Source organism: Odocoileus virginianus, unplaced genomic scaffold, assembly GCF_023699985.2.
Source record: "Odocoileus virginianus isolate 20LAN1187 ecotype Illinois unplaced genomic scaffold, Ovbor_1.2 Unplaced_Scaffold_19, whole genome shotgun sequence".
NCBI classification, from domain to species: Eukaryota; Metazoa; Chordata; class Mammalia; order Artiodactyla; family Cervidae; genus Odocoileus; species Odocoileus virginianus.
The window spans coordinates 734526-761876 of NW_027224281.1; the positions used below are offsets into that span (position 1 = coordinate 734526).

Below are 27351 nucleotides of genomic sequence, written 5' to 3' on the forward strand. Positions count from 1 at the left end.
AGCTCTGGGCCATTCTCCACCTAAGTGAACAGATATTGTGGTCTTGCTCAGAATGCTTGAATATTCAAGTTGAAAGTAATAGTAGAATTCTAGTTTAATCCCTTAGTTGTAGGATGGGAATTCTAAGATCCTGAAGGTAAACTCCTCACATGACTGTTTAAATGTATGGTCAGGATTCCAACAGTGGTTTTCTGGCCAGAACTCTTTACCTGCTTCATATAAGACAGGAAGCCAGGAACTTCCCTGGTGGTCCAGTGGTTAAGAATCTGCCTTGCAGTGCAGGGGACACAGGTTCAATCCCTGGTCAGAGAACTAAGATCCCATATGCCTCAGGGCAACTGAGCCCATGCCCCACAACTAGAAAGTCCACGTGCTGCAACAAAGATTACATATGACACAGTAAAGACCTTCATACCACAACTAAGACACAATGCAACCAAAAAAAAAATATATATATATATATACATATATATTTCTCATTAAAAAAATGACAGGAAACCAGCCTACAACAGAAGATAGGAGGAAAGGACACAGTGTGAACAGTAGAGGCACCAGAAAAGTTGGCTGGAAAAAACAAGGGATAATAAAAACTGATGCAGATTCAGTGAGTAACTCTATAAATAAAGACCAAATACAACAAAGTGCAGGGTAGAGATGGCCATTTTAATATTGATATGATATCATTTTAGGAGGCAACACATCAAAAAAGGTCATTTCCACCAGGATAGAGTATATGGGACATAAGTTTCAGAAACATGAGGAGCTCCTTCTTCCTCATGAGGTGAGCGGTCTAGGTCGAGGTCTCAGGGGAAGTTGCCCTTCAACTTGTTTTTTCCTCTATTATATGAGGTCAGATCTGGACTTAGAAGCCTCATGAGTTCAGACTAGGACTAAAGAGTCCATTAGTGCTTTCTTACTAAGATGTTTAAGGATTAAGGAAAAACAGGTCTCTATCGGACATAACTCAACCTACGTCACCAAGGCAGTGGGAGGAAACGCATGTAGCAGAGGCCAGCAAAGCCCAAGCAGGATTAATCAAGAAAGTCCCCAAGAAATAAAGCGTGGGATGAATTGGGAGAGGAGCATTGAAATATACATACTACCATATGTAAAACCGATAGCTAGTGGGAAGTTGCTATACAACGCATGCAGTTCACCCCGGTACTCTGGGATAAGCTAGTGGGGTGGGATGGGGTGGGGGTAGAAAGGAGGTTCAAGAGGGAGGGGCCATATGTATACTTATGGCTGACTCACATTGCTGTATGACAGAAACCAACACAACACTGTAAAGCAATTATTCTCCAAATTTAAAAAAACAACATTTTTAAAAGAAAGAAGCTCCCCAAGTGCCAGACCTCACAGTGGACCCCTGAGTCTCCCTCTTTGTGATCTTAAGCTTATATTCATCCCAGTGTTGGCTTTCTACCTCCCCTCCAGCTCTTCTTCCTATCTAAAAATAGAAAAGTGCATAGTTCACCAGTCTGGTCCTGATAAGTACCTAAGAACAAAAATAAACAGAAAAAAAGTGCAGAGAATTCTCTAATTCAAGCATTCCCTGAACATCAACGCTACAATCTTTAGTCTGGAGTCCACATCACCTGTGTTTCATGTGGTCATTCTGGAAAATTGAGGAAGAACATTATAGCCTGGGAATGCTTTGAATTCCTCCAAGAAAGGGAAGAGATTCCGGGACCCGTGACACATTTGAAGAGAAGCTGGCACCATGAGGCTGGAGGGTGTGGGAGCCCACTGCTCGTACAATAGGAAGCTGACAGGATAGGTATAAACTACAGAAACATCAAAGCAGAAGAGAGGGTGAAGGCAAGGACTGTAGCATGGCAGAGGCACTTGGTCTTCTGGACGGTCTCCTCAGGGGCCGAAGATGGCAGGATCCTCAGACGATTTTGTGAAAGCAATTGCAGCTTTCACAAGCTCATGCCTGACGGACCCTGGTGGAAGGAGGAAACACACATGAAGGCTGAGGGACAGTGATGAGAGGACAGGCTCTCCTACCAGGCTCCCCAAAGCTCTTCAGCATCTTCCCTGAGCCCTACTTAGCTGTCTTCAATACCCCTGACTTTTTCTCCCTACTGCCCAGGCTCCCTTTAATCTTCTCCAGCCCCAGAAATATTCAGCAGCAGTGAAACGATAAATACCCAAGGAATAAGGGCCCCACGTCCTGTCCTACACTCAATACAGCACATTTTCACTTCACGTCCTTCTCACAGCTCACACTCCCCACCCATGTCCCCTTCCCTCTACACCCACCTCCTCCACTCCCCCAATTTCAGATCGCACCCTCATCCAACTAGTTGGGGCATCAGGAAAGGTCTGAACCAGGATGGTCGGGGAGGAAATATGGGAACCCTATCTTGGTAACCCTCTATCAGGCTTGGAGGCTCAATGCCTGGGATGATGGCTAGCTTCCTAAACATGGGGAAAGATGGGGTCTTAGGACTGGGTTCCTACCTGCATGGAGGTGAATCCAGGTCACTGCCTTCCTTTCCAGAAGCTCCCACTCACATTCCATGTCCTTAGCGTTGTCATGCAGCCAGAGCACCGCCAGGACTGTGGCCCAGCTTGAAGAATTCGCATCCTATACCACAGAGAAAGACTTCCCTGAGGCTCCCAGGTTAAGTTCAGGGACTCTCCTGGTGGCCCAGTGGTTAAGAATCTGCCTTCCAATGCAGGGACATGGGTTCGATCCCTGGTCAGGGAACTAAGATCACACGTGCTGCAGGGCAACTAAGCCCCCGCACACTGCAGCTAGAGTCTGTGCACTGCAACAAAAGATCCCTCATAATGCAACTAAGACCCGACACAGTCAAACAAATATTTTTAAAAATTCAGATTCCTTATTGAAGGACTCTTCATTCCCCTGACTTATTGATCCAGTTACCATGAGAAGGAAGGAAATGTTAGTCGGACATGTCTTGCTCTCAAGGAAACCAAGTTAGAACTTCATGATTCTCATATCTTCTTCCACTTATTTGTAAATTATCCCTTTAATTATTTGTTTTAGAATAATTATCTCAACAGAAATATAATGCTAGACACATATATAACTTTAAATGCAGCCACATGTAAAAATAAAGAAGTACAATTATTTAATATATTGCATTTAACTTAATATATTCAAAATATTATTTTAACACATAATCAATTTAAAAATAATTATCAAGAATGGTTCACATTTTTATGTTGTCTTTGAAATCAGTTTGTCTTTCACAACTATAGCACATTTCAATTCAATGGAAAATTTAATTTCTCATTTGCATTTGTCACATTTCAAGCTCTTAGAGGCCACAGGTAACTAGTGGATACTATATTAGATGAGGCAATTATAGCATATTTAAAATTTATTTAATCACCTTACACATTTTGAAAATTCAGAATGATGGGTGTACTTCAAATTTTTGGCATTTGTCTCATATGTCTCATTTGGTGTATATCTCAATATTCAACAATTTCTCAATTAGAAGATTCAGTAAGTTACCTTGAAATTCTTGAATGTCATTTGTCCTCATCAGCATACTTGAACACATTTGAAATAACTAAGTTGTCCCTATTGATACTTCACCTATCCTAACTTTAGTGAAATTCTGTTAATTTCTGGACCACCCTGTTTACGAGAAAGAACATAGATTCTGAAGACAGATAGTCCTAGACTGAATCCAGCTCTGCCTGAATCTAGCTGAGTACACTCAAAGATATTATCATACTTCTTTGAACCCTGGTTTATTCATCTATTAAGCACAGCATGAGTAGGATTTACCATATTTAATTGATTGATGAATAAATAAGGTCACGAAGGGAAGTGCAATGCACAGTGGTTGGCACAGAGTAATTGCTCAATAAATATAAGTAATTATAACTAAGATGAGTGGCAGAAAATGTAGTTAAAGAGGATTTTTGCTTTCCCTCTGTCATCCATCAACTCTAAACCATCAACTTCTACTAGCAGATTAATTTCTTGTTCTTTCTGCTCCAACACAGCCAGAAAGATCATCAACTTCTATTTATCAGAAATTAATTCAGTCCATGACCTCTTGTATTCTTGCTCAGGTGAGTCATGATTCACCCGAATTCTTATCATTCACCTCAACCTCACAAAAATATACACACTCTCTTTTCTTCTCTGAATCTCACCTTGTCAGGAAGTGCAGCCTGTATGTCTTCCAACTTCATACCCAGGACCAAGGCCAGACCTTCATTCAGATCCCAGGAACCATCTGCCTTTTGAAGGGAAATCAACTCTACAAGACGATTATCTTCAACGACTGTGGGGCAAGAGAAAAGAGAGGATGGGAAATTATGGCGCTAATGGCCCCTGAGCGTCCTGAGAGACAGGTCTGAATTCAGGGACAGGATGGAGTGAGAGCCCAGCACTAAACAGATACCACAAGATCCTCATTTTAGTCTTGTCCCCTAGGACACATGCCCTCTCTCTGTGACAATGCAGGCCACTCAGGTGACATACGGACTGCACTGAAGCATTCAGTAACAAGGGAAAGATACAGGTCACTAAAGAACCCATACGGTGGTGCTGTTTAAGTCTGACCCAGTCCTGTTTATTTTATTTTTATTTTTTAAATTAATTTTTATTGGAGGTTAGTTGCTTTACAATGTCATGTTAGTTTCTACTCTTCAGCAAAATAAACAGGACTGGGTAAGACTTAAACAGCACCATCATGTGGGTTCTTTAATGATCTGTATCTTTCCCTTGTTAAATTTTGAATCTCCTTCCCATTTAGGTCACCACAGAGCATTGACTAGAGTTCCCTGGGCTATACAGTAGGTTCTCACTAGTTATCTATTTTATACACAGTATCAGTCATGTTTAAATGGGCCTTAAAACTTTAGGAATATTAAAAAAAAATTGTAGACAAATGTAACTTGGGTTTCAATTATCAAAATTTCCAAAGAAAGCAGATATAATGGGAGCTGTCATCAGTCTATCTCAAAGAATGGCCTAGTGTCCAATCCTGGTGGTATGAAAATTGCTTAAAGGCCACAAAATTTTCATAGAAAATATCTCGCATCTGGCTATCTCAATCCTATGAGATGATGTACTTACAGCAACTTAGAAAATTAGTAGGTAAGAAAAACTGTAACCAGAGAAACAGTTCCACCCCAATTGGTGGGGGGTGGGGAATACCTAAGGCTCTGATTTCAACAGTCTTAGTTGGAATCTCAGTACCGTTAACACTCAGAATGTAACTGTTCTTTAACAGGAATCTCAGCCTTCTCTGTAAATTCAAGACAATAGAGCCTAACACACGACAAAGAATGTAAAGTACTTGGAAGGCCACGAATTAGCTCTCTACAAATAGTAATTGCTAATTAATTCATAAAAACCAGTAGCTTATTCTTCTGGGTAATTTTTCTTTCTACTTTGGTAAAAGGATTCATAAGTGAAAAAGCTTAGAGTGGGGATATTCTAAGTTACTGAGGTAGTAGGACACTATAGACAACCAACACAAACTATTGATTTGTCCAAAAAGTTTTCCATAACATCTTATGGAAAAACCCGAATGAACTTTTTGGCCAACCCAAGAAGGTACTTTTGACAACCCAGGGAAGTGAGGAGCTGTGCAGATGAGCGAGCTAAGGTGCTAATAAGTGAACTAATTTGCCTAAAACTCCACAGAAACTTGGAGTACAGAGCTCTGAATCTACCTGAGACCCTGTGATAATCTAATGAGAATGAGTGCCAAATAAGATTTTAAACAATGAAATAATTGTACAGCACAAACTCTGGCTACAAAACTGGAGAGACTAGAAAGAAATGTCCTGCAAATCTATTTTAATAGAAAAAGACATCCCTTCATGGTGAAATGTTCTTAGATTCCATTTGTTAGGTACATGAAAAGCCAGCTACTTGAAACAAAAGGCAGTGACCAAGGAACACTCTTTGGGGACAGACGATCATCAGACAGTATCAGGAAGACCCATTTGTAAACCCAGCCTGTACAAGAATGGCAGTGTAGCAGGGACCCACACATGCTGAGTTGTGCGGGAGGAGGGCCCCAGCTTATAGGCAAGGAGTGTGAGCAGAGATGGCAACGTGGTTTATTTATCTAGGGCTCAACTCAGACTCTACTGGGCAGGTTTCAGGGTCATAAGCTGACCCTGGCAAATACAGGGACTGGACAAATCTCAACCTCTGCCTGCTGCTTTTCAAATAGGTAACTTCCTGGGTAGAGACAGTCACAGGGTTCCCCTGGTGGTTCAGGGGCAAAGAATCCGCCTGCTGATGCTGGTGACACAGGTTCAATCCCTGGGTCGGGAAGATTCCCTGGAAAAGGAAATGGCAACCTGCTCTAAAATTCTTGCCTGGGAAATCCCATGGACAGAGGAGCCCGGCAGGCTACAGTGCAAGGGATCACAAAGAGTCAGACACAACTGAGCAACTAAACAACAACAAAGAAAGCCACAAGATAGCAGAGAATTGAAGATCAGTTCTCAGTTCCCATAGAGAAGAGGATAAGACTGAGGCCCATCTCACCTGGACCGTGAGTTTCCACATTGGTCTTTTTGGCAGAAGCACAAGGCTTTGGCTTCTCAAGGCAGCCCTCTGGTAAGGATGTGCATTTCTTCTCTCGTCTGTGACGTCTTAGTCCTATACAGGTGGTAGACAAACACTGGTCAGAAAAAGTCCCTGGAAAGATGCTCACATAGAGAGCTGTTTAATCACAGGCTTAAAAGGATCAGGATCACTATTCTGCTGGTGGGACACCCCTCAGTAATGAGTGATTATCAGGGAGCCGAGAAGGAGGACGGAAGTGGGACAAGGCCTCTGAATGAGCTGAAAAACACCAGTGTAGAGATAGAGACCAAGGCGCCCTCTATGCTCAGGTGGAGCCAAAGGCCCTGGATAATTTGAGACCCTCCTATCCAGATCAGTTCAGCCACTGTTTCTATTGTGCATTTCTTTCTTCTACGATGAGCCCACTTCCAGCACACAGTGTCACCCTCTGAGCGCTTTGTACTTTGTCTTCTGGAACTCTTGACACAGGACCATGACCTCTTCTGCATCTTGAGTTTCATCACGAGAGGCTTCTTCCGACTATTTATCTTAACTCCAAACTGTTAAAACCTGTTTTTGCCCTACCCCCTCAAATTGCTCGAGGTGCCATATCCCAAGCCCCCAGGTTTGGGAGGTGTGGGTGGAAACCACTTCAGTCCCAGTGGCTGCAGCCAGGTCACCAGTCTGCCAGTCTCACCTGGGTTACCCTCCTCATATCCTTGCTGCTGTCAACCTCCAACTTCTCTGTCACTTCCCGTCACCCACTGCAGTGTCTGAAAGATCACAGCCTTGCACTTCATTGCCGGCTGCATCATCTAGAGATGTCAACAGCTATGCAGGTAACCTGTCCAACACCCTAATGTAAAACTTCTTGACTTCTTCAATTAAACGGCTTCAGCACCCCCTCTACTTCACCACTCCCTCCCAAGTCAGAATCTTATTATCAAGCAAATTGTTCCACCTATACAAAATAAACTTTTAAAACATTCTACTTTTAAAATACAGGATCCAGTTCTTCCAGTTTCTTTTCTTTTTTTATTGATTGTGTTTTTTAATTGGAGAATAATTGCTTTACAATGATGTGTTGGTTCCTGCTGTACAATTCAATTCAGTTGTAACTGTGTGTGTATATGTATATATCTCCATCTGGAGCCTCCCTCACCCACTATTCCACCCCTCTAGGTCATCACAGGGCACCAGGCTGGGTTCCCTGTGCTAGGCAGCAGCCAGCTATTTTACATACATGGTAGTGTATATATGGCAATGCTACTCTCTCAATTGGATTCACTCTCTCCTACCCTTCCTGTGTCCACATGTCCGTTCTCTACGTCTGCGTCTCTATTCCTGCCCTGCAAATAGGTCCATCAGTACCATTTTTCTAGATTCCACATATATGCATTAACAGTGATATCTGTTTTTCTGACTTACTCCACTCTGTATGACAGGCTCTATGTCTTTGACCTCATCTGGATTCTAAATCTGTTTTCTCTATCTTTTTTTTTCTATGTAACAACTTCCTTCCATCTTTACTTTCTTCCCTATTTAGCCTAAATCTCGGATCCAACACTATACCACTCTTATCAATATCAATTCTATGTCCCTAATTTCCTTTTCATCACACCCATCTGACAAAACCCCCACCTCAGTATTAAGCCAACACTCTACCTGCTTCATTCTTATACCAAAGCTCCTGATTCCTTTTAGTAGTTCGGTGCCACTACAAAAGTCAAGGAATCAAAACTAAACTGGACTTTCAACACTGTGCTGGGTCTTCATTGCTGTGTGCAGGTTTTCTCTAGTTGCAGCAAGCAGGCTTCTCATTGCAGTGGTTTCTCTTGTTGTGGATTCCAGGATGAGCAGGCCTCAGCACCTGGGCTCAGTAGTTGCAGCTCCTGAGTTCGAGAGCACAGGTTCAGTAGTTGTGGCTCACAGGCTTAGCTGCTTCACAGCATGTGTGACCTTCCTGGACCTGGGATCAAACCTGCGTCTCATACACTGGCACATGGATTCTTAACCACTGAGTCATCAGAGGAGCCTCACTTATACCCTTTGTCATCCTGTAATATGGATTGTTTCCTGATCCAAGCCAATAAAACTGTTTTTCATTAGATTGGCAAGGGCGTCTTTGATATTTATCCAGTAGCTGTTTTTCAGCTTTTACCTTGACTTTTCTGCAGTATCTAATATTTTGATGACCCCATCTGAATATCCTTTGTTTTGAATACACATTCACTTATTGTCTTCCCACTTCATTTCCTCTTAATCTCACTTGGAAAATCCTTTGCCATCTATCCCTAGATACTTGGGATACCTACTCCATAGGATTGCAAAGAATCAGACATGTCTCAGTGATGAACAACAACAAGAACCTTTCCCAAACTTTTTCTTTAAATGCTGTGTTCAGATGTCCAGAGGCCCTTCTTTTGCATGAGTTTGAATGGGGTAAAACTTACTCCATTGTCCATACTTCTGTTGGGGGAAGGATTGCACCACTGGGGCAGCACGCAGCATCATTGGCCTTGGAACATCCCGAGGAGACAGTGGCCCCTGAATTGGCCTGTTGAGATCTTTGTTGACAGCAACGAAAGCTGTGTGGGAGCTTATGACTCCACACTCCATGCTGACTTTCAACACATCTTTTTTATCACCTGCTGTAGTCTCCCTGAGGCCCATGTCCTTGATCTGGAGAAAGGACTTGGCTGCAAGTCGGTGAATGGTGAGGCTAAAAGAAAAAAAAAAATTCTGTGATTTAGGGACAAGCACACAAAAGTCAGTTATACAGGACCTTCAAAAGTTAAGGATGAAAAGGAGGGGGAAAACAGATTAGGGGGAAGAAAAAGAGATAAATAGGTTAGAAAGGAGAAGTGATGGTAGGGCCACTACTGAACCCCCGAATAAGAGAAGGAAATCACCTGAAGGATGGCAGAGACCAAACAAGAAAGAAAGAAAATAGCAAAGGAATACTGAATTCTCACTTGGCATCAAGCTTGGGTTGTAGGGAAAATGTCACTTTATTCTCCAGGCTCTCTCCTTGGAGTGTGTACTTGAGGCTAACTTCTCCTGTTGCCTCTGCTGGCTACAAATTAGAGAAGGGTAAAAATGACAGAGGAAGAGATTACCAAAAGAAAGGATAGAACTGGGGCAGCTCCCCAACCCAACCCATTAAATTTCTGACAGGGAACCAGGCAACTCAAGAAATCAGAGACTTGAAATGATAGAAGAGGGCCGGGCTGACTCTACCTGTCAAGAGAAATCTCTTGATGAGACTCTACCAGCTTTCATGGAATTGCCCAGAGCAGAGTTTAGGACAATCGCTACTCTGACTAGAGGAACAGACAAGAATGAGAACTCACCGGCATTGTCCCAGTCAACTGGGCATAGAGGATTAATCTCTGACCCCTAAAGAGGACAGTCTGTTCTGGGGAAAGCATTTTAGCAGACAGACCATCAGGCAAATCCCATCTCAGAGAAATATCGTCTACCACGGGCTGCAGAGAACGTTTCAGGGCTCTAAGTGCCTGGTGAAGGATAAAGACCAGAATAAGCACAAAACAGTAACAGCAACAATACCACTACTAACTGAATATCACATACCAAGTGTTATGCAATGTAATGCATGGTACACCTATTCCTTAATGCTATCTACACCAGGACATGAGCATTATTACTCTTCTTTACAAATGAGGAAACTAACATTGAGAGATTGAATGACATAATTATGAAGGAAGGAAGGAAATGTCTAGGAAAGGAGACCCAGGAGAGGTAGGAATTAGATAAGAGATCTGGGAAAGAGGAATTTAGAAATATAACCAGAGGTGGAAGATGCCTTCCCTTCTGTATATGAAGCAAATGGACTATCAATCTACCACCTCTTCCAATCTACCAGACCTATTACTGCTTGCTGTGCCTTCATCTTTACTTTGTAGTATTTGCACAGAGGATGAGGTACAGTACCAAAAGAGGCCCTAAAGCAAACACCTAGAATCTCAATCATGACATTCAAAATTCAGTTTCTCTGTTTCGGGTCTTAAACCCAAAGCCCTAACCTATTCCAGCATCTTGGCTCTGGGCTTCCAACTACTAGAACCAGACACCATTTCTTCCAAAACTATATATTGGGCTCCTTCTGCATAAGGATGATAGTAGTCCCATTACGTATATAGCCCAAGTCCTTGGGGATATAAGTAAATGAATGCTGGCATGGAGTTGTTGTCCCACTCTGCTCCACACTCTCTTATATTGCCACCTCTAGACACAAGGCCTGTCCCTCACCTTGGCCTGCATTCTCTCCTTGCCTGTGATAAATTCTGAAGTGCCCCGTGACACCCGGGCAATGCTTTTTATTAGGCTGGTGGAGACTCCTTCACCAATACCAAATGAAAAACATCTGGAATTATAAAAGAAGATGTTAGAGACAGGCACTAAAAAGTGAATTTACAAAATTAACACAAAATGATCAAAAGTACATAAAAAAATAGTTTTCTTCCTTGACCAAAAGTAAGAGCTACCATTTATTGAGCATATTTCAGGGGACCAGATGCCTTAAATCAATGATGCAATTTAATCATCACAAGGTTCCTAAGAGATAGGATAATATCTCATTTTTGCAGGTAAGGAGCTAAGGCCCAAAGAACTTAAAAAAATATGTCCAAGATCACATAGCTACAAAAAAGCAGAAGTTACATTTGAGCACTAGTCTGACCATAAGATGCCCCTGGCAAATCATTATATGTTACACTGATTCTAGAAGCAGAAAAAAACCAAACTAACAGGACTGCATCCTCATCAATTATTTTAATAATCAATCCAAAGAATTAATCAGAAATGAGAAGTTAGCAAAAACAGACACTGCTATCAGTGTTTGACTAACACTGTACCGAAAGCACATCTGCCCTCAAAAGGCTAGTCTTACGAAAAGTGCAAGTGTCAGTTGTTTAGTCATGTCTGACTCTTTGCAACCCCATGGATCATAGCCCGCCAGGCTCCTCTGTCCATGGAATTCTCCAGGCAAGAATACTGGAGTGGTTTGCCATTCCCTTCTCCAGGGGATCTTCCTGACCCAGGGATCAAACCCTGGTCTCCTGCATTGCAGGCAGATTCTCTACCATCTGAGCCACCAGACAAAAGTGCCTCCTGCTCTTCTAACTGGAGGGTCCTCTCCCCACCCTTGTCAATGTGCACCAAATAGCTTCTAAACCACAAACAGATTCCCAAATAAGACTGTCTATAAACAGAGATAATACAAATACAAGCATTTTTTAAGGGCATAACAAAAATAGTTTTCATTATATGAAAATAATACACTGTAATTTTGGCCTATATATCCATCTCTTTTTTATTGGGTTAACGTGAGTCATCATCCCCATATCTAGTGATATCAACCTCAGGATTAATGCTCTAAACATGGAGAGCTAAGAACCCGACATCCAACTACAGGAACCTAACTGTGATCAAGCCCTCCGGAGACCACAGCCTGCCAGCATACTGGTATTATCTTCTTCAAATTCTCAACAAGATCTCTAAATTGTTTTTTGTTTTTTGAGTCTTTTTGTAAGAAAGAACATATTCATAAACCAGAGACGTGTGAAAAAAGACACAGGAGCAAGTTAAAAGGGCTTCCACTGACCAAACCTAGAAATTCTGGGAATCTAAATAGACAATGAGAGCAATGAATCTTTAAAAAAGGAAAAATAATAGAAGAATCCAAAAGTACACATTGATACTACAACAACAAAAAAGGTGGGGGGAGGGGCACAGAGGTAGTCAGGAAGAGAAAATTCTTCTTTACAGCAGGATGCCAAGCAACAAATATGGAAAAGTTGACAGAACTGAAAAAATCACCATTTTGTAACCACTAACAGCAATCTGGGCAATAATCATTAGTGAATGCTAAAACTACTGGGTAAACATTGGCCGAAAACAAGATGTTTACAAAAATGTCAAAGTTATATGTCAGATAGCACCTTTAACTAAGTGACAAAATTCACAGCCAGGCCCAAATTCACTTTGGAATATTTTTTACAAAAATATTTAATATTAATCTAATCATAAACTTAAATAGTCAAACAAACATAATTGAAATTTTCCAAAAATAACTAGCTAGTACTCTTTTAAAAAGTCAGTGTCATTAAAGATAGTGAAAAGCCAAGAACCTACTCTAGAGGAAAAGAAATTAAAGAGGCATAATAACTACATAAAATACTTATTATTGAATTTCCTCCTGAACAAAAATCAAAAACAAACAAAATTCTATATGACATTATTAAAAAATTGGCAAAATGACCTATTTTTAAATAATGTTTTATATAAAAATTAAATATCCTGAATTGAGCATTTGGTTTTTTTATTTGCTAATTTATTTTTGGCTGTGCTGTCTTTGCTGCCGTGTGTACTTTCCTCTAGCTGCAGTGAGAGGGGGCCACTCTCCAGCTGTGGTGCGTGGGCTCCCCATTGGGGCGGCTTCTTTTGGGGAGCACAGGCCCTAGGGCACACGGGCTTCAGGAGTTGCGGCATGTGCTCGCAGTAGTTGTGGCTCTAGAGCCCAGGCTCTGCAGCGTAGTCTCAATAGTTGTGGCCCGTGGGCTTAGTTGCTCTGTGGCATGTGGGATCTTCTCGGATCAGGGATTGAACCCATGTCTCCTGCACTGGCAGGTGATTCTTTACCACTGAGACACCAAGGAAGCCCAAGTAGTTTTATTCTGACTATTTGTCAGATATTCTCGGTTCTTAGAAGATGAACGCAAAATGATATGCATATGAAAGGTCATGGCATCTGTGGCTTGCTTTCAACTATTTCAGACCAAAAAAATTAAGTGAAATCAATATGTTAAAACGTTGAAAACTGGTGGACCTGGGTGAATAGTATATGAACATCTATTGCTTTATTCTTGCAACTATTTGCTAGGTTTGGTAAATCTTTCAAAGCAATATATAGGAAACACATATTTAGAAAAAATGAAGAAAGACCCAAATGAAAAGAAGGACATATTATGTATATAGAAATGTTTTATACAACAAATACTAAAGTTTTCCCAAAACCGACATAAAGAGAATACAATTCTAGTCAATATCCAAACATGTTTCCTCTTTTGATTAAAAACTGACAAGCTAATTATAAAATACAAAAAGTCCAAGAATGACTAAGTCTTGAAAAAGAACAAAGCTGAGGACTTACTCTACTGGAAATGAAAATTTATCAGAAAGTAACACTAATTTATACAGAGTATTGCTGGCACATATCCAGATAAACAGATCAACAGAATGCAACAGAGGATCCAGAAACAAGCCACACGTGTATAGATGCTTATTTGTGTCCAAATGGCTCTGTACATCACTGAGGAAAGGACAAACTTTAAATAAAAGATAAAAGGTCAACATGATATCCACATGAAAAAAAAAAAAGAGAGAGAGAGAGAAAGAGAGAAAAGAACCCTGACCCCTAACTCATACAATTCACAAAAATAAATTTCAGATCAACTGTGATTCTAACTGTGAAAGAAAATACAATAAATCTTCTAGAAAATGACAAAGGCAAGTAGCTTCAAGACCTTGGATAATGGAAGACTTTTTAACAGAATACAAAAAATACTAACCATAAAGCCAATGACTAAAAGAAACCTATATCAAATTAAGAACAATTATTAATCAAAAGATACCATCTCGAGGGTGAAAAGGAAAGCCATAGAACAGAAAACTATATTTCTAGAACATATCCAAAAGTGTTTGTACCTACACCATAGAATGAACTATAGATCAGTTTAAAAAAAAGAAAATCTAATAGAAAAAAATTGGAAAGAGACTTGACGATCACAAAAGGATATCCAAGTGGTCAATAAATATGAAAATGTGCTCAACTTCATTAATTAGGAAGATGTAAATTAAAACCATGATGAGATACTACTACACACACCCACAAAATCTGTTACAGTTTTAACAGACAAATAATGCCAAATTTTGGATAAGTAACACGGCAACTGGAACCCTGATACAATGCTGGTATGTATTATATTAGCACAATAACTTGGAAAACTATTTGGTATACCCCCAAAAGTTCACATCTATGTCAGTGTGTTTGAATTCTATATTATATGAGCATAGATAATGTATATATGTATGTATTCATATATATGTATATACATGTTCATGTCCAAAAAATTCATGTACAAGAATGCAAAAATGTTCACAGAAGTATAATTTTTAGCAACTAAACCAAAGACTATCATCTGTAGAATCAATAAATAAATTATGGTATAATCACCCTGTGGAATACTATATACCAATGAAAATTATGGCTCCAAGGAAAATATGCATGAATCTCAACATATAGCTGAGGGAACAAAGTCAGATACACAGAAACGAAAACATACTGCATAACTCATTTATTTTCATTCAAAAACAAGCAAAAATAAGCCACAGTGTTATTTTATTTCCTCTTTGGAGAGGAAAAAAATGAATAGAGATTAAAACTGGGATGTGATAGAAATGGATAGAGATAAAGAAGTCGTAAACATTCTGGTTCTAGACTTGTGTAGTAATTACACATGTGTGTCACTCTGATAATTCACCCAGCTATATATTTAAAATTTTATAGTTTTCTGTATTATTTTGATCACAATGTTTATAGTAAAGAAAAATTCTTACTGTTCAGTTTTTGTTTCCATTGTGGTTTAGAGACACCACAGGATAATGATTTCATTGTGTTGATACTATTTAGAAAATTACTTTTTTCTTTTAGTAGGAAGTGGAGATATACAGAAAAATATTTTCAATATTAAAACTAAAATACTTGAATCATTCTGTTGTCTGAAAGGAATATGAATACTGTTATCAGGTGGCACTAGATTACATGTGACATTATGTGAGTCCAGGCACATTAACTCATACCTGTGCCTTAGATAGTGGCTCTTAACTTCTCTAACGACAGTAAATGTATCAGTAACTTCTCCATCTGTGAAGACAAAAACCTGTAGAAAAAAAACATCCATCAAGTCTCTGAAGTATATTTAAAGACACCAGAACTTGCCCTTGAAAAACCCCAACTATTTCATTTCAGAGACTCATGTCGCTTCAGACAGGCATGAGGTTTCTAATGTTCACCTCTCTCACATGGTCTGATCAGAACCCTGAGAATATTCAGCATCTCCTCTGATAATTTCATGCAGGGCTTCTGTGGCACCTCCCAAAAGAGCTACGTTCATCCCTGGTCCATAGCATGGAGCTGAGGGAGAGGAATGCCATCAAATGCCTCATCTTAGTCTCTTCATTATAGGACATAAAGCTAAATTTGTTGCTGTTGTTCAGTCATTAAGTCATGTCCAACTCTTTTGCAACCCCAAGGATTATAGCCCGCCAGGCTCCTCTGTCTACAGGATTTTTCAGGCAAGGATACAGGAGTGGGTTGCTAATTCCATCTTCAGGGCATCTTCCTGACCCAGAGATTGAACCCGAGTCTCCTGCATTAGCAGGCGGATTCTATACCACTGAGACTATACCACCAATGATTCTATACCACTTCACCTGGAAAACGCACAGCTAAATTACTACCACATTCAACAATCCTGTGATGAAGCCCAGAGCTATGTATTCTTCAACAAGGGTTCCATTCCATCCCTCTTTGAGCTCTGTTCCAATTCTTACCTGCAGGGGGTGGCCTGGGACAGAAGGCTGCTTGTAAATGTGTTGGAGTGGTATCAAGATTTCCGTACCCCCGAGGTTAGCCCTCATAAGCTTAACTCTCCGCAGTGCCTCCTCCATGGTACTCTGAGCATACTCCACACTATTCCTGAGAAAAACAAACACTCTCCAGTGAAATGAAGGCTACTAGACATAGCCCAGTATTAAGTCCCTGAATTGTAAACGACTTTAACTTGAAATCTCCAATGCCAAAGTCAATTCTGCAGCAACCCCTTTAACAATCTAGTCCTTTCTTTAAAGTAGCCTTTTAAAAATTTTTATTTATTTTTTAATTGATGGAAAATTGTGTTACAGTATCATGTTGGTTTCCAACATATGACATGAATCAGTCATAGTTTTATACATATATATATATCCCCTCCCTCTTAACCTACCCTCCCCTGTCTCCATACCACCCATTTAGATCATCACAGAGGGCCAGGCTGGGCTCCTTGTGTTGCACGGAAACTTCCCACTAACTATCTATCTTACACATGATGCTGCATATACTGTCAATGCTACTTTCTCAATTCATCCCACCCGCACCTTCCCTCGCTGTGTCCACAGGTCTATTCCCTACTAGGTTCATCAATATCATTTTTCCAGATTCCTTATGAGTCAATATATGATACTAGTTTATCTGACTTACTTTACTCTGTAGGGGAGAGAGGAGGGAGGAGTCACTACAACTGACTCAAATCTGTTCCTTTTCATGACTGAGTAATATTTCATTGCATAAAGTAGCTTTTTAAATTCTCTATGGACTTTCTGGAAACTTACGGAAAGAATGCCTCATAAGTAGATCCAAATTCATAGATGTTGAAATAACACCCTAAAGGCAAACTCTTCAGAAGCAAAATCAGTGTTTCCTGAAGGAAGACCATGTGAGAAGACAGTGAGAAAGGATGCTCTCAATCACATGACCCTGCTAATCTAACTCTTAGGAATGGGTCTTCATCCCTTCAATCCACCAGGCCCTTCTATTCCAAGACTAAACTCAGAGCAGTCATGATAACTGTAACTCAGATGGGGAACAGACCTACAGCTCCAATGGACCCTAATTTAATCCCCAAGATTCACTCCCACTTGAGCAAGTGACCAGGAAAAGAAAGAAACTACTTTTACCTTGGCCACCTCTATGCGCAGCGGAGATTTCCTCTGTTTATTCATGGGGCTCTGCATGCTCCCTGAGCAGTCCATGAGGAAGATAAATTCTCCACAGGCAATTGATGGCTGAGCTTCTGGGATATTCGGGTAGAAAGTCACCATTGCAGCTGGATCTCCCAACACACCATCTACTCAGAAAGAATACAGACGTGGTAAGAAAAAGGGAACTCAAGACTCAATTGTAGTGCGTTGTCTAAGAAGCTGGGAAAACACAAATCTAAAACAGTTTAATCTTTATACCATATCTGCTGGCACAGAGTTTGAGGTGAGTTACCAACATATAAAAGATACAGATATATTACAGATATAAAGGAGAAGAAAGAGGGTAGAATTTACTATATACAAGCAATATTAAAATACTATATCTGGATGTTAATCTCCTAGCAGTTGGGAGTGAAATACATGGTTAAAATGTCCCAGCATTTGCCAGAGGAATCAAGCTAATTTATGTGACATCTTCACATCAAATCAAAGGGAAACGTATTTACATGGAGTCCTTAATTCTATTTTTTCTAAGTAACTTTTTATTTATTTTTTGGCTGTGATGGGTCTTGGCTGCTGCACCTGGGCTTTCTCTAGGTGTGGTGAGCAGGGGCCACTCTCTAGTTGCGCGTGGACATATTGCGGTGGCTTCTCTTGTTGCACAGCAGGGCTCTAGGGTGTGCAGGCCCAGCAGCTGCAGTTACCAGGCTCTGAAGCACAAGGTCAATAGCTGTGGCACATGAACTCAGTTGCTTTATGGCTTGTGGGATCTTCCTGGACCAGGAATCAAACTGGCATCCTCTGCCTTGGCAGGTCGATTCTATCACTGAGCCACCAGGGAAAAGAACCTGTTTGTCGCTGAGTTGTGTCCGACTCTTTGCAACCCCAAGGACTGTAACTTGCCAGGCTTCTATGTCTGTGGAATTCTCCAGGCAAGAGTACTGGAGTGGGCTGTCCTCTCCTTCTCATTTCCTGGTTGGGGATCTTCCCCATCTGAGCCCCCAGGATAGCCTGTCCTTAATTCTTAATTACAACTTTGAAAAAAAAATGATGACTGTGTGGATAATTTTTATGCTGACAATTTATAAGAGCTGAGAGTGTAATGAGTGTCGTACAGGACAAGGAATCCATCTGTGCTTTATTTGGGTACGAAGCACTTCTGATACTCTCCAGAACAAAGAAAGAGAAGTACGTAAATGTGTGCTGCACTCTAATACTAGCATCATCCAAATAATAGTATGGAAGAGATCATGGGTGTCTAGCCTATGTTACCAAGTTGCAAAGGCCAGAGCTGTGATTCTATTTTGAGGAACAAGTGAAAACAGATACAGGAGATGAAATAAGAATGGCTGGGTTATATCAACTCTACCTTGACTGTTCAGAGAATATAAAAGACACAGAATTAAATCCCAATATCCTATTTTTATAAAGTGATTCTAGGATTACAGTTTTAAATTACCAGTACCCCTGGGATTCAGAATGATAACAAGATCTGCTTCAGTTTAACCTGTTACCTCTGAGATATCTCAATAACCAAAATGGCTTCCAAATAAAATGGGTGTGGCTCAGCAAATATTTGATAGAACATTGATTCAAAAATAACTTTTAAACAATCCAGGATCTCTGGATATAAATGAGTAGCTTTTTTTTTTTTTAATGAGCAAGGTAGATTACTTTCCATTCTGAGAGACAACTGGTTACAGTGGGACTGGCACTGTATTAAGAGGTCAGAGAGGTTGCCACAACAATGACATGAGTTAATATATAATATGGCTAAACTTTAAAACAATGCCAGACACATAGGAAACACTATATATGTGTCATTTGCCATTATTCTTTTGTCATGGCTCAAACTATTTTCATCTCGAGTCTCAACTTCCTCTTTTTTAAATGAGGCATTTCAAACCCTAGCTCCTCTGCTTGTCAGCCTGTTTCCTGCGAAATCAAAGTATTAATACCTGCCTCAAGATTATTTTAAGAAACAGAAGTAGAGTCACGGATGTAGAAAACAAACTTATGTCTACCAGGGGATAAGGTGGGGGAGATGGATAAACTGGGAGACTCGGATAGACACATACATACTACCATATATAAAGCAGACAGCTAATAAGAACCTGCCGTACAGCACAGGGAAATGTACTTAATACTCTGAAGTGGCCTATATGGGCAAAGAAGCCAAAAAAAGAGTGAATACATGCATATGTGTAACTGACTCACTTTGCCATATACCTGAAACACAACAATGTAAATCAATTATACTCCAATAAAAATTTTTTTTAAATATTACTTTAAGAGTTAAGTGAGGGAAGTCTGATATAATACCCTTAAGGAACTCAGTTTATGGCTCAACTTAGATTAAGAATAGTTTTATAAAATTATTTATAAATTGTCTTATATGATTATTTTTATCAAATTATACATACTATTTTTTTAAAATATCATGTTCTTAATATGGAAAGTACAGTCTAAGTTTTTGAAAGACAGACTATGCATTTCTGTCATGTAGTGGTATGCTTCATTTGGTTGAACTACAAACTGTTTTAGTGAGTCAAGCAGTCAGTTGTCACCTGCTTCCTGGTATGGATGGAAATAGCAAGTCATCTTGATCAAATACATAATATAGAAAGCAAGATGTGAGGGGTGCTACTGGAAGGGATTCTCTAGACGTGTAAAGAGTTCTCTGAAGTCCTCCTGTGGCTAATAGAGCTTGCAAGAAGAGGGCTGGACATCTCAATCCTTACCACTTGAGATTCAACATCATAGAACTTTCTCCAGCGGATTAAAATAACTGAGTAAAGACCAGGTCCAGCTTCCCAGGTGGCTCACTGGCAAAGAATCCCTCTGCCAAAGAAGGAGTCATGGGTGGGTTCAATCCCTGGGTCAGGAAGATTGCCTGAAGAAGCAAATGAATTTCCCAGTATTCTTGCCTGGGAAATTCCATGAACAGAGGAGCCTAGTGGGCTACAGTCTCTGGGGTTGAAAAGAGTCAGACACGACTGAGCATATGAGTACACACATACTCACACAAAGACCAGGCCACTGTTGCAGGAGAATTTCAGGGGCACTCGAGGGGAACTCCCCAGAAGGAAAGGACACAGCCAGGCAACTAACGTACAAAGACAGAGCACGGGGCTTCCTGGAAGAGGAGCTGTTGTAGACCTCTTTGAGGTCCCTGCAAGCCAGTGTGGCCTGGCAGCCCAAGAAGGCCCCACAGAACAAGAGATGGACATGGGTTATACCAGTTATAATTATAAGGAAAAGTACACACATATTAAAAAAAATTTAGAAAATAAGATAAATTGCTATTAATATTTTTTAAAGATTTTTTTTTTTTTGATGTGGACCATTTTAAAGACTTTATTGAATTTGTTACAACATAAATTCTGTTCATATTTTTGTTTTTTGGGCACAAGGCATGTAGGATCTTAGCTCCCTGACTAGGGGTCAAACCCACACCCCCCTACATTGGAAGGCAAAGTCTTAATCACTAGACCACCAAGGAAGTCCCCCAAAAAAGACACGTTAAAGAAATTACAATAATAATTTGTATATATTATTATAATATCTTATAATATAATAATAATCATCTAAGCATTAAGAAACTAAACATAGTCTCAGAAATTAAGTAACTAGGACAAGATGAAAAATATCTGCAGACGGATGGTGGTGATGGTTGAACAGCAAAGTGAATGTATGCAAGGCAATGGGATTTTATACTTAAAAATAGTTACAAAGGTAAAGTTGATGTATGTAAATTTACCGCCCCCAAAAAAAAAGAATTCCAGGTGAGATTACATGAAGGTATATGAATCAAAACCAACAGAAATTGTTAGATCTAAAAAGTAAACTTACTTTTAAACTAATCACAATTACTTCTTGCATACTTTCTCTGTTTTAAAATGGTTTTTCCCAATGCATAGATTATTTCCTATCGGTAATCTACTTCTACAACTCATTTTTACTTTAACAATCTTTGGAAACCTTTTTCCCATATTATTTCAATCTGTTAATGTACATTATTTTAGTAGTTACATAGTAACTAATCAAATATACCTAGCATAGTGAATTTAACCACTGTAAGACATTTTGATTGCTTACCGGTCTTTGATATGATTAAACTGAAAGAGAAGAGAACTTTTCAATCCATATTTTTACTTATATTTAGATTTATTTTCACATGCAAAATTCCCAAGCCTAGAATTACCAAAATAAATATTTATTTTGACGCATATGGCCACATTTCCCCTCAAAAGCTTGATACCAAACTATTTTGTTTCAGGCAATCTCTGAGTACCAAATTCGCCACACCTTTTAAAGCATGATTTGGAAATCTCTGGTAACTTGAAAAGTGAAAATGTCACATTATTACTTTTATTTTTATTTGCCTTTGTAAAGACTGCTCATTGTCACGTTTGTAAACTAGTGTTTCCTCTTGTGAATTATTTGTTCATGTCCTTGGTTCAATTATCTACTGGTGCACTTAGATTTGCCTATAAGATATAACCACAAGATATTCACTGAACTTAACCATTTCTTTCACATCATAATGTAAACTGTTTCAGTGTTTTACCCACTACTGAATAGTTGTGGAAGGAAATAAAACAGGATAATTTGAAGATAATTCCAAATCAGAAAGTTACTCCGCAGGAGGTAACCTCAGAGGGAGAAAGACAATACCTGGCTTTGCTGCAGGTTCTCCCATCTCCACGACTACACTAGGGGTGTGCACTGCACTGTAGTAAATCAGAAATTCCACATCCCGATCAAACTTGTGTCCATCGGCCAAGGAGACCTGAGTTGGGAACAAAGAAGCCATGTTAGAGCTATCGGTGCCTCTGCCCAGGGCTGAGGTCAGAGCTGACGGCTACAGGCTCCTTCCACGAGGGAGAATGGCCAAGAGCAGTAGCAAGAACAGAGAGAAGGCTGGGGAGACTAAAGTGGGGATGAGGAGGGAGCACAGTGTGATCCCCTCTGGGTTAATAAGAAAAAATAAGGAGGAAGAACTGAGTGAGGACCAAGGTCAGGATCTAAAGGAAAAAGGTACCAGCAATGATAATGCTCTCTGGTGAATTACCTGAGCAGAAGTCTTATTATCTCCAAGGTATTCAATAGGACTCAGGGAGCAGTTGGATTGAATCCTGTCAATGCCATGCTGGGAACTGACGGTGGCCACCAAGCTGATTGTGTAGGGCAGGTCCTCCAACGAGACTACAGGAGTCTTCGTATTAAGGCAACTGTCCTCAGAACATCCTACAAAAAGCTATTTTAGTTCTAGTGCTCCCTTCCCACACTTTCTAGCACCCAACAGCTTTGAAGGGGTTTCCCCAATTACACCAACTCCCCAAGTAGTGTTTGGAGGGAGAGGAGACTGACCAGAGAGTTGGTACCGAGGGTTCAGGACAGCTGGGAGCACGTAGCGCACAGCCCCATCTGCTTCCAGGGGCAGCTCCTGCACATACTTCAGGGTGATCTCCGCCTGCGACCCGGGCAAGAGGTTCCCCACGCTACAACAGAACACATCCCGGGAGCACATGTCCTCCTCCAACAGAAAGGCTTGGTGGCCACGGATGATAGCATTCTCATAGCTGGTGTGTGCCTGAGAACAGAGAAAGCAAGCCGACATGGTTAGTGAGGGTACACGGGGTACAGAAAACAGAGACGAGCGGGGAGAAACGGGGGCTGGTATTGCCAAGTTCACTCCTCTATTTTAAGTTTTACTCTCTGCTTTTATTTTTGGTTTCAGTGGGTCTTTGTTGCCTGCTCGAACTTTCTCTAACTGTGGTGAGCAGGGACTACTCTTGTTGTGGAGCACAGGCTCACATGTGGGCTTCAGTACTTACAGCTTGTGGGCTTAGTTGCCCTGTGGTGCGTGCAATCTTCCCAGACCAGGGATCGAACCCATGACCCTGCATTGGCAGGCAGATTCTTATCCACTGTGCCACCAGGGAAGTCCCCACAGCTGTACTTTGAGTGACTCTGATTGACTTTCCCTCCAAATGATTTTAGGAAAATAGCAGTTAGAGGGGAGTAGAGGAAAGAGCATTCAACCACAGCATTTTTTTGTGAAGTTGCATTTGCTAGAGATTCTGAAGAGTATGCATTAGGGAAAAGAAGAAGGAGGCAATGTACTTATCCGCAGTACCGTCATCTTGTCCTGTAATTCTGCTTTAATTTTCTTTCCATCCACCATGGCCTCGAAGCTGTAGACAGCTGAGTCTTCATCCATGGGGAATATAAAGAAAGCCTCCAAAGGAACTTCCTCCTCATTCTTGTAGTTTAAGGTTGCAGACACACCAGCCACAAACTCACAGACGGACAAGGTCACAGAGATGCTCTTCAGTGGCACTGGAGACAGACCAGAGTACAAGAGTTCAACAGAATTTAGATGAATGCCTCCTGTAGGCCAGGTTAGGTATGAAGGCAAGTAAGAGTTATGAGTCAGACTTACCTGACTTCTCCCGGGGAGTTAGGAGGCCTCCTGAGTGCACCATGGTGACACAGGGTTACTGTGGAAAAAATACACGATGAACAGAGTAACATGCTGGCAACTATTCACTCAGAAAATGAAAGTGAAAGTCGCTCAGTCATTTTTGACTCTTTGCGACCCCACGGACTATATAATCCATGGAATTCTCCGGGCCAGGATACTGGAATGGGTAGCTGTTCCCTTCTCCAGGGGATCTTCCCAATCCAGGAATCGAACCCAGATCTCCCACACTGCAGGCTGATTCTTTACCAGATGAGCCATCAGAGAAGCCCAATCACTCAAGTACCAGCATTTTATTTGCTTCTCTCTGGCATAATGGTGGAGGGAGGAACCTAGAAAAAGACCGGATAGGTGAAAAAGTTGCTAATAGTAAGAAAAGCAGAGAAGGCAATGGCAACCCACTCCAGTACTCTTGCCTGGAGAATCCCTTGGACGGGGGAGCCTGGTCGGCTGCAGTCCATGGAGTCGCTAGGAGTCAGACACGACTGAAGCAACTTAGCAGCAGCAGCAGCAGTAAGAAAAAAGTCAGCTGCTCAGTTGTGTCCAACTCTTTGTGACCCCATGGACTGTAGTCCACCAGGCTGCTCTGTCTATGGAACCCTTCAGGCAACCCCTTCTGGAGTGGGATGCCATTCCCTTCTCCAGGGGATCTTCCTGACCTAGGGATGGAACCCAAGTCTTCTGCATTGCAGGCTGATTATCTACTATCTAAGCCACTGGAGAAGACCCGGTAGTAAGGCTCCTTCAAATGCCAGACCCAGGTGGGGAAGCTGTAAGATTCAGTAAGTACATACTAAATAGGAAATCTCTGAAAAATCCTGAGGCTTGTTCAAAGGTTGGCTCCAATTTTTTCTAAAGCATATTTAATACACCACTTGTTAGATACATTGAATCAGTGTAATTAGTTTAACCCCTCTGAATCTCAGTATTCTCTTGCTAAAATGAAAACCATATTACCTGTATATCATATATGCACATATGAATTAGTACATGTGAAGTTCCTAGAACAGTGCCTGACTTACAGGAAACAGTTAATCAACGTTAATAGACATGAGTATTGTTCCTCTTATTGCTTTTACTATTATTAAATAGACCTCTGCCGTTACTTGGATCATACTACTCAGCCATCTGCAAGTAGGAACCTGCCAAATCCAAAATGGACCCCCTTACAATTTGGAGCAATTACCTTGCAGCTTTTCTTTTGAGGCTCATAATTGAAATTGCTGATGGATTCACCTGCTGAGGATATATTTATGTATGTGTGTGTGGTATGTACACATGTATGTGCCCAGGTGTGTCCAGCTCTTTGGACTGTAGCCCGCCAGGCTCCTCTGTCCATGGAATTTTCCAAGCAAGAATACTGGAGTGGGTTGCCATTTCCTTCTCCAGGGGATCTTCCCCACCCAAGGATCAAACCCATGTCTCCTGCATCTCCTGCACTGATAGGGGATCCTTTACAAGAGAGCCACCCAGGAATCATATATGTGTGATTTACTATAACCTTAGACAACCATTTCATGTGACATGTTAACAAATCAATGTATGTACATACATTATGATTTACATTATGATTCCTTTATGTGGAGAAGTAACAGGTGGAGCTGGTCCTACCCATTGAAGATGCCCTGGGGCTTTTCTGAACCCAAGCATTTGTGAGATTGTCTGTAACTATTCGAGGCCATCTATGCTCATCCCAATGACCATTTAAAGCATATCACACACTACCCCCAATCCAGAACAAAGTCCAGATTCCTCCTCCAGCTGATGGCAATCCTGTTTCTTATCACAGTGCCCCACCTCACAGATCAGAGCCAACAAGACAGGCTCTTCCGTCCCTGTCTGTTTTTATTTTGAGCAGCTGAGTAAAAACTGAGTGTGGTAAAATGGCACAGTGACAGAGAATCCGAGGGCAGCCGCAGCTGTGGGGGAGGAGAGGTTTGCATGCAGACCCCTGACGGGCTAAGTTCCCTAAGCTCCTGAACAGGCTGGAGCTGGGGGCGGGAGGAATTTCCAACCGCACCAGCAGGGAGCTTAAAGCAGGAGGACACTGGGTACAACAGCTGAAGAAACTGCGTCAGGTGTCAGGCAACCCATGCTCCAAAATTAGGTAATACTCACCCAGGGTGGTTTTCAGATGGGGTGAGAGAAGCAGAGGGGCGTCTCCTATAAAGAAACAACCTTATTTCCTGATTATGACCCCAGAACAAATCCCTCTTTGCTGGACATTTGATTTCCTGAACTCTCTCCCCCACCCTTCCCCAAACAAATGAAGCTGCGTCAGAATTAGTTCTTCCTTCAAGAAGGCACTTCAGAAATACACCCAGCAACAGGTAGGCAGACTGGCCACAGCGGCTGGCCAAGGTCAAAGCCTTGAATCCCAGGCAGCAGGGAGAGCAGAGGATGGCTCACTGACTCAGGGGAGGCCTCAGTGCTAGGCGGACCCTCAGGAATGCAGGAGCCCTGGCATGGCGGGGGCGGGAAGGAGCAGCTGGCGCCGGCGCAGTGGGTCACACCCCTGCAGCCTGCTGCAGGGGAGAAGTGGAGAACCCGGAATCCGGAGGGGTGGGTGAAAGCGGGCCTCCTCTAGAAACGGAGAGCGACTGAGTCCTTATTCAGTCCTAAAATTTCAGCATCCAAATACTAACGGGAGGGATCTGAGACAGTCCTGAATTTCTATATAGAAAGCTTTAGGGGCTGCAGTCCGACTGGGGCGGGGGTTGTTGGCGGGGGAACTTGGAGGGAGAGGGCTTGAAGCTCCATTTCCCCAGCATAAAATCACATAAAACTGAGAAAGCATCAAGTGTCCACAGGAAAGGAAGGAAGGAAGAACGAACGAGAGAAGTTGATCAAAAGTAAAATGAAGTAAAAGAGAAGTGAAGCAGAAAGAGGGGTCTTGGGATTACCCGGAAATGGCTACATCCCCCTTCCACATTCAGCAGGATTCTCCTGAACTGCCAAACCCGCAGAAACCCTCAGGGCATCGCACTCCAGGACTAGGTTCCCTACCCTGGGCTTGCAGTTAAAACGAGCCCCGAAAGATTTAAAGATGCGGAAAGGGAGTTGAAAGAGGCAGGTCTCAATCCTCAGGAGCATGGGGTGCCATTCAGCCCCGACGCGGGCAGCCTGGTCACTTACCTCCAGCTGTTCCCAGCACTCTGCGTCGCTGCAGGCAGAAAACAACTGCAGACAGAATTTCCAGGAAGCCACGCCCCCTCCTAAGGACCGGATGTAAGGTATTGACTACGAGACTAAGGGATCGACGGAAAATTCTTACACGGAATATTGGAACTTTCACTTCTCTCTGGTTCAAGTCATCAGCCCTAGAACGTTTGCTTTTTTTTCCCTTTGTCTCGTCTCAGTTAAGGAACAATCAGAGGAGAGGCAAAGAGAAGGGAATTTTTTTTTTTATGAAAACACTGTAAGGAACTACATTAACGTCAAAAATTGCATGCTTTTGTAATAGACTGAATTACCATTTCTTCATTCTTACTGTACTAAGCCCCGAACTCTATTG

At 41.5% G+C, this 27351-nt stretch overlaps 1 protein-coding gene across 3 annotated transcripts; it reads right to left on the reverse strand.

Moving 5' to 3' along the window:
- Positions 1-642: 642 nt before the first annotated feature.
- On the reverse strand, positions 643-27059 carry VWA5A (von Willebrand factor A domain containing 5A). Of its 3 annotated transcripts, XM_020915453.2 has the most exons (20): positions 26973-27059; positions 25956-26000; positions 24087-24169; positions 23799-23856; positions 23493-23695; positions 22724-22946; positions 22425-22600; positions 22028-22142; positions 17327-17496; positions 16982-17070; positions 16166-16310; positions 15413-15492; positions 10802-10916; positions 9883-10047; positions 9505-9605; positions 8983-9251; positions 6509-6622; positions 4150-4280; positions 2470-2596; positions 643-1949 (listed from the first exon to the last, which is right to left on the reverse strand). In XM_020915453.2, exons 4-20 carry the CDS (start codon positions 23839-23841, stop codon positions 1870-1872), a joined length of 2346 nt encoding a protein of 781 aa, XP_020771112.2. In that variant the 5' UTR covers positions 23842-23856; positions 24087-24169; positions 25956-26000; positions 26973-27059; the 3' UTR covers positions 643-1869. The 3 variants fall into 3 exon arrangements, with proteins under 3 accessions (XP_020771112.2, XP_020771111.2, XP_020771113.2); XM_020915452.2 differs by lacking the exon at positions 24087-24169; XM_020915454.2 differs by lacking the exons at positions 24087-24169; positions 25956-26000 and having other exon boundaries at positions 26973-27058.
- Between the last annotated feature and the right edge of the window lie 292 nt (positions 27060-27351).

Excerpts from the sequence above, each read along its gene's own strand:
- VWA5A (XM_020915452.2), bottom strand. The coding sequence starts at position 23,841 with ATGGTGCACTCAGGAGGCCTCCTAACTCCCCGGGAGAAGTCAG. Across the intron at positions 16,311-16,981 it reads ACTTATGAGGCATTCTTTCC|GAATAGTGTGGAGTATGCTC; the intron begins GTAAGTTTCCAG and ends TGTTTTTCTCAG. Across the intron at positions 15,493-16,165 it reads TCCCAGGCCACCCCCTGCAG|GTTTTTGTCTTCACAGATGG; the intron begins GTAAGAATTGGA and ends TTTTTTCTACAG.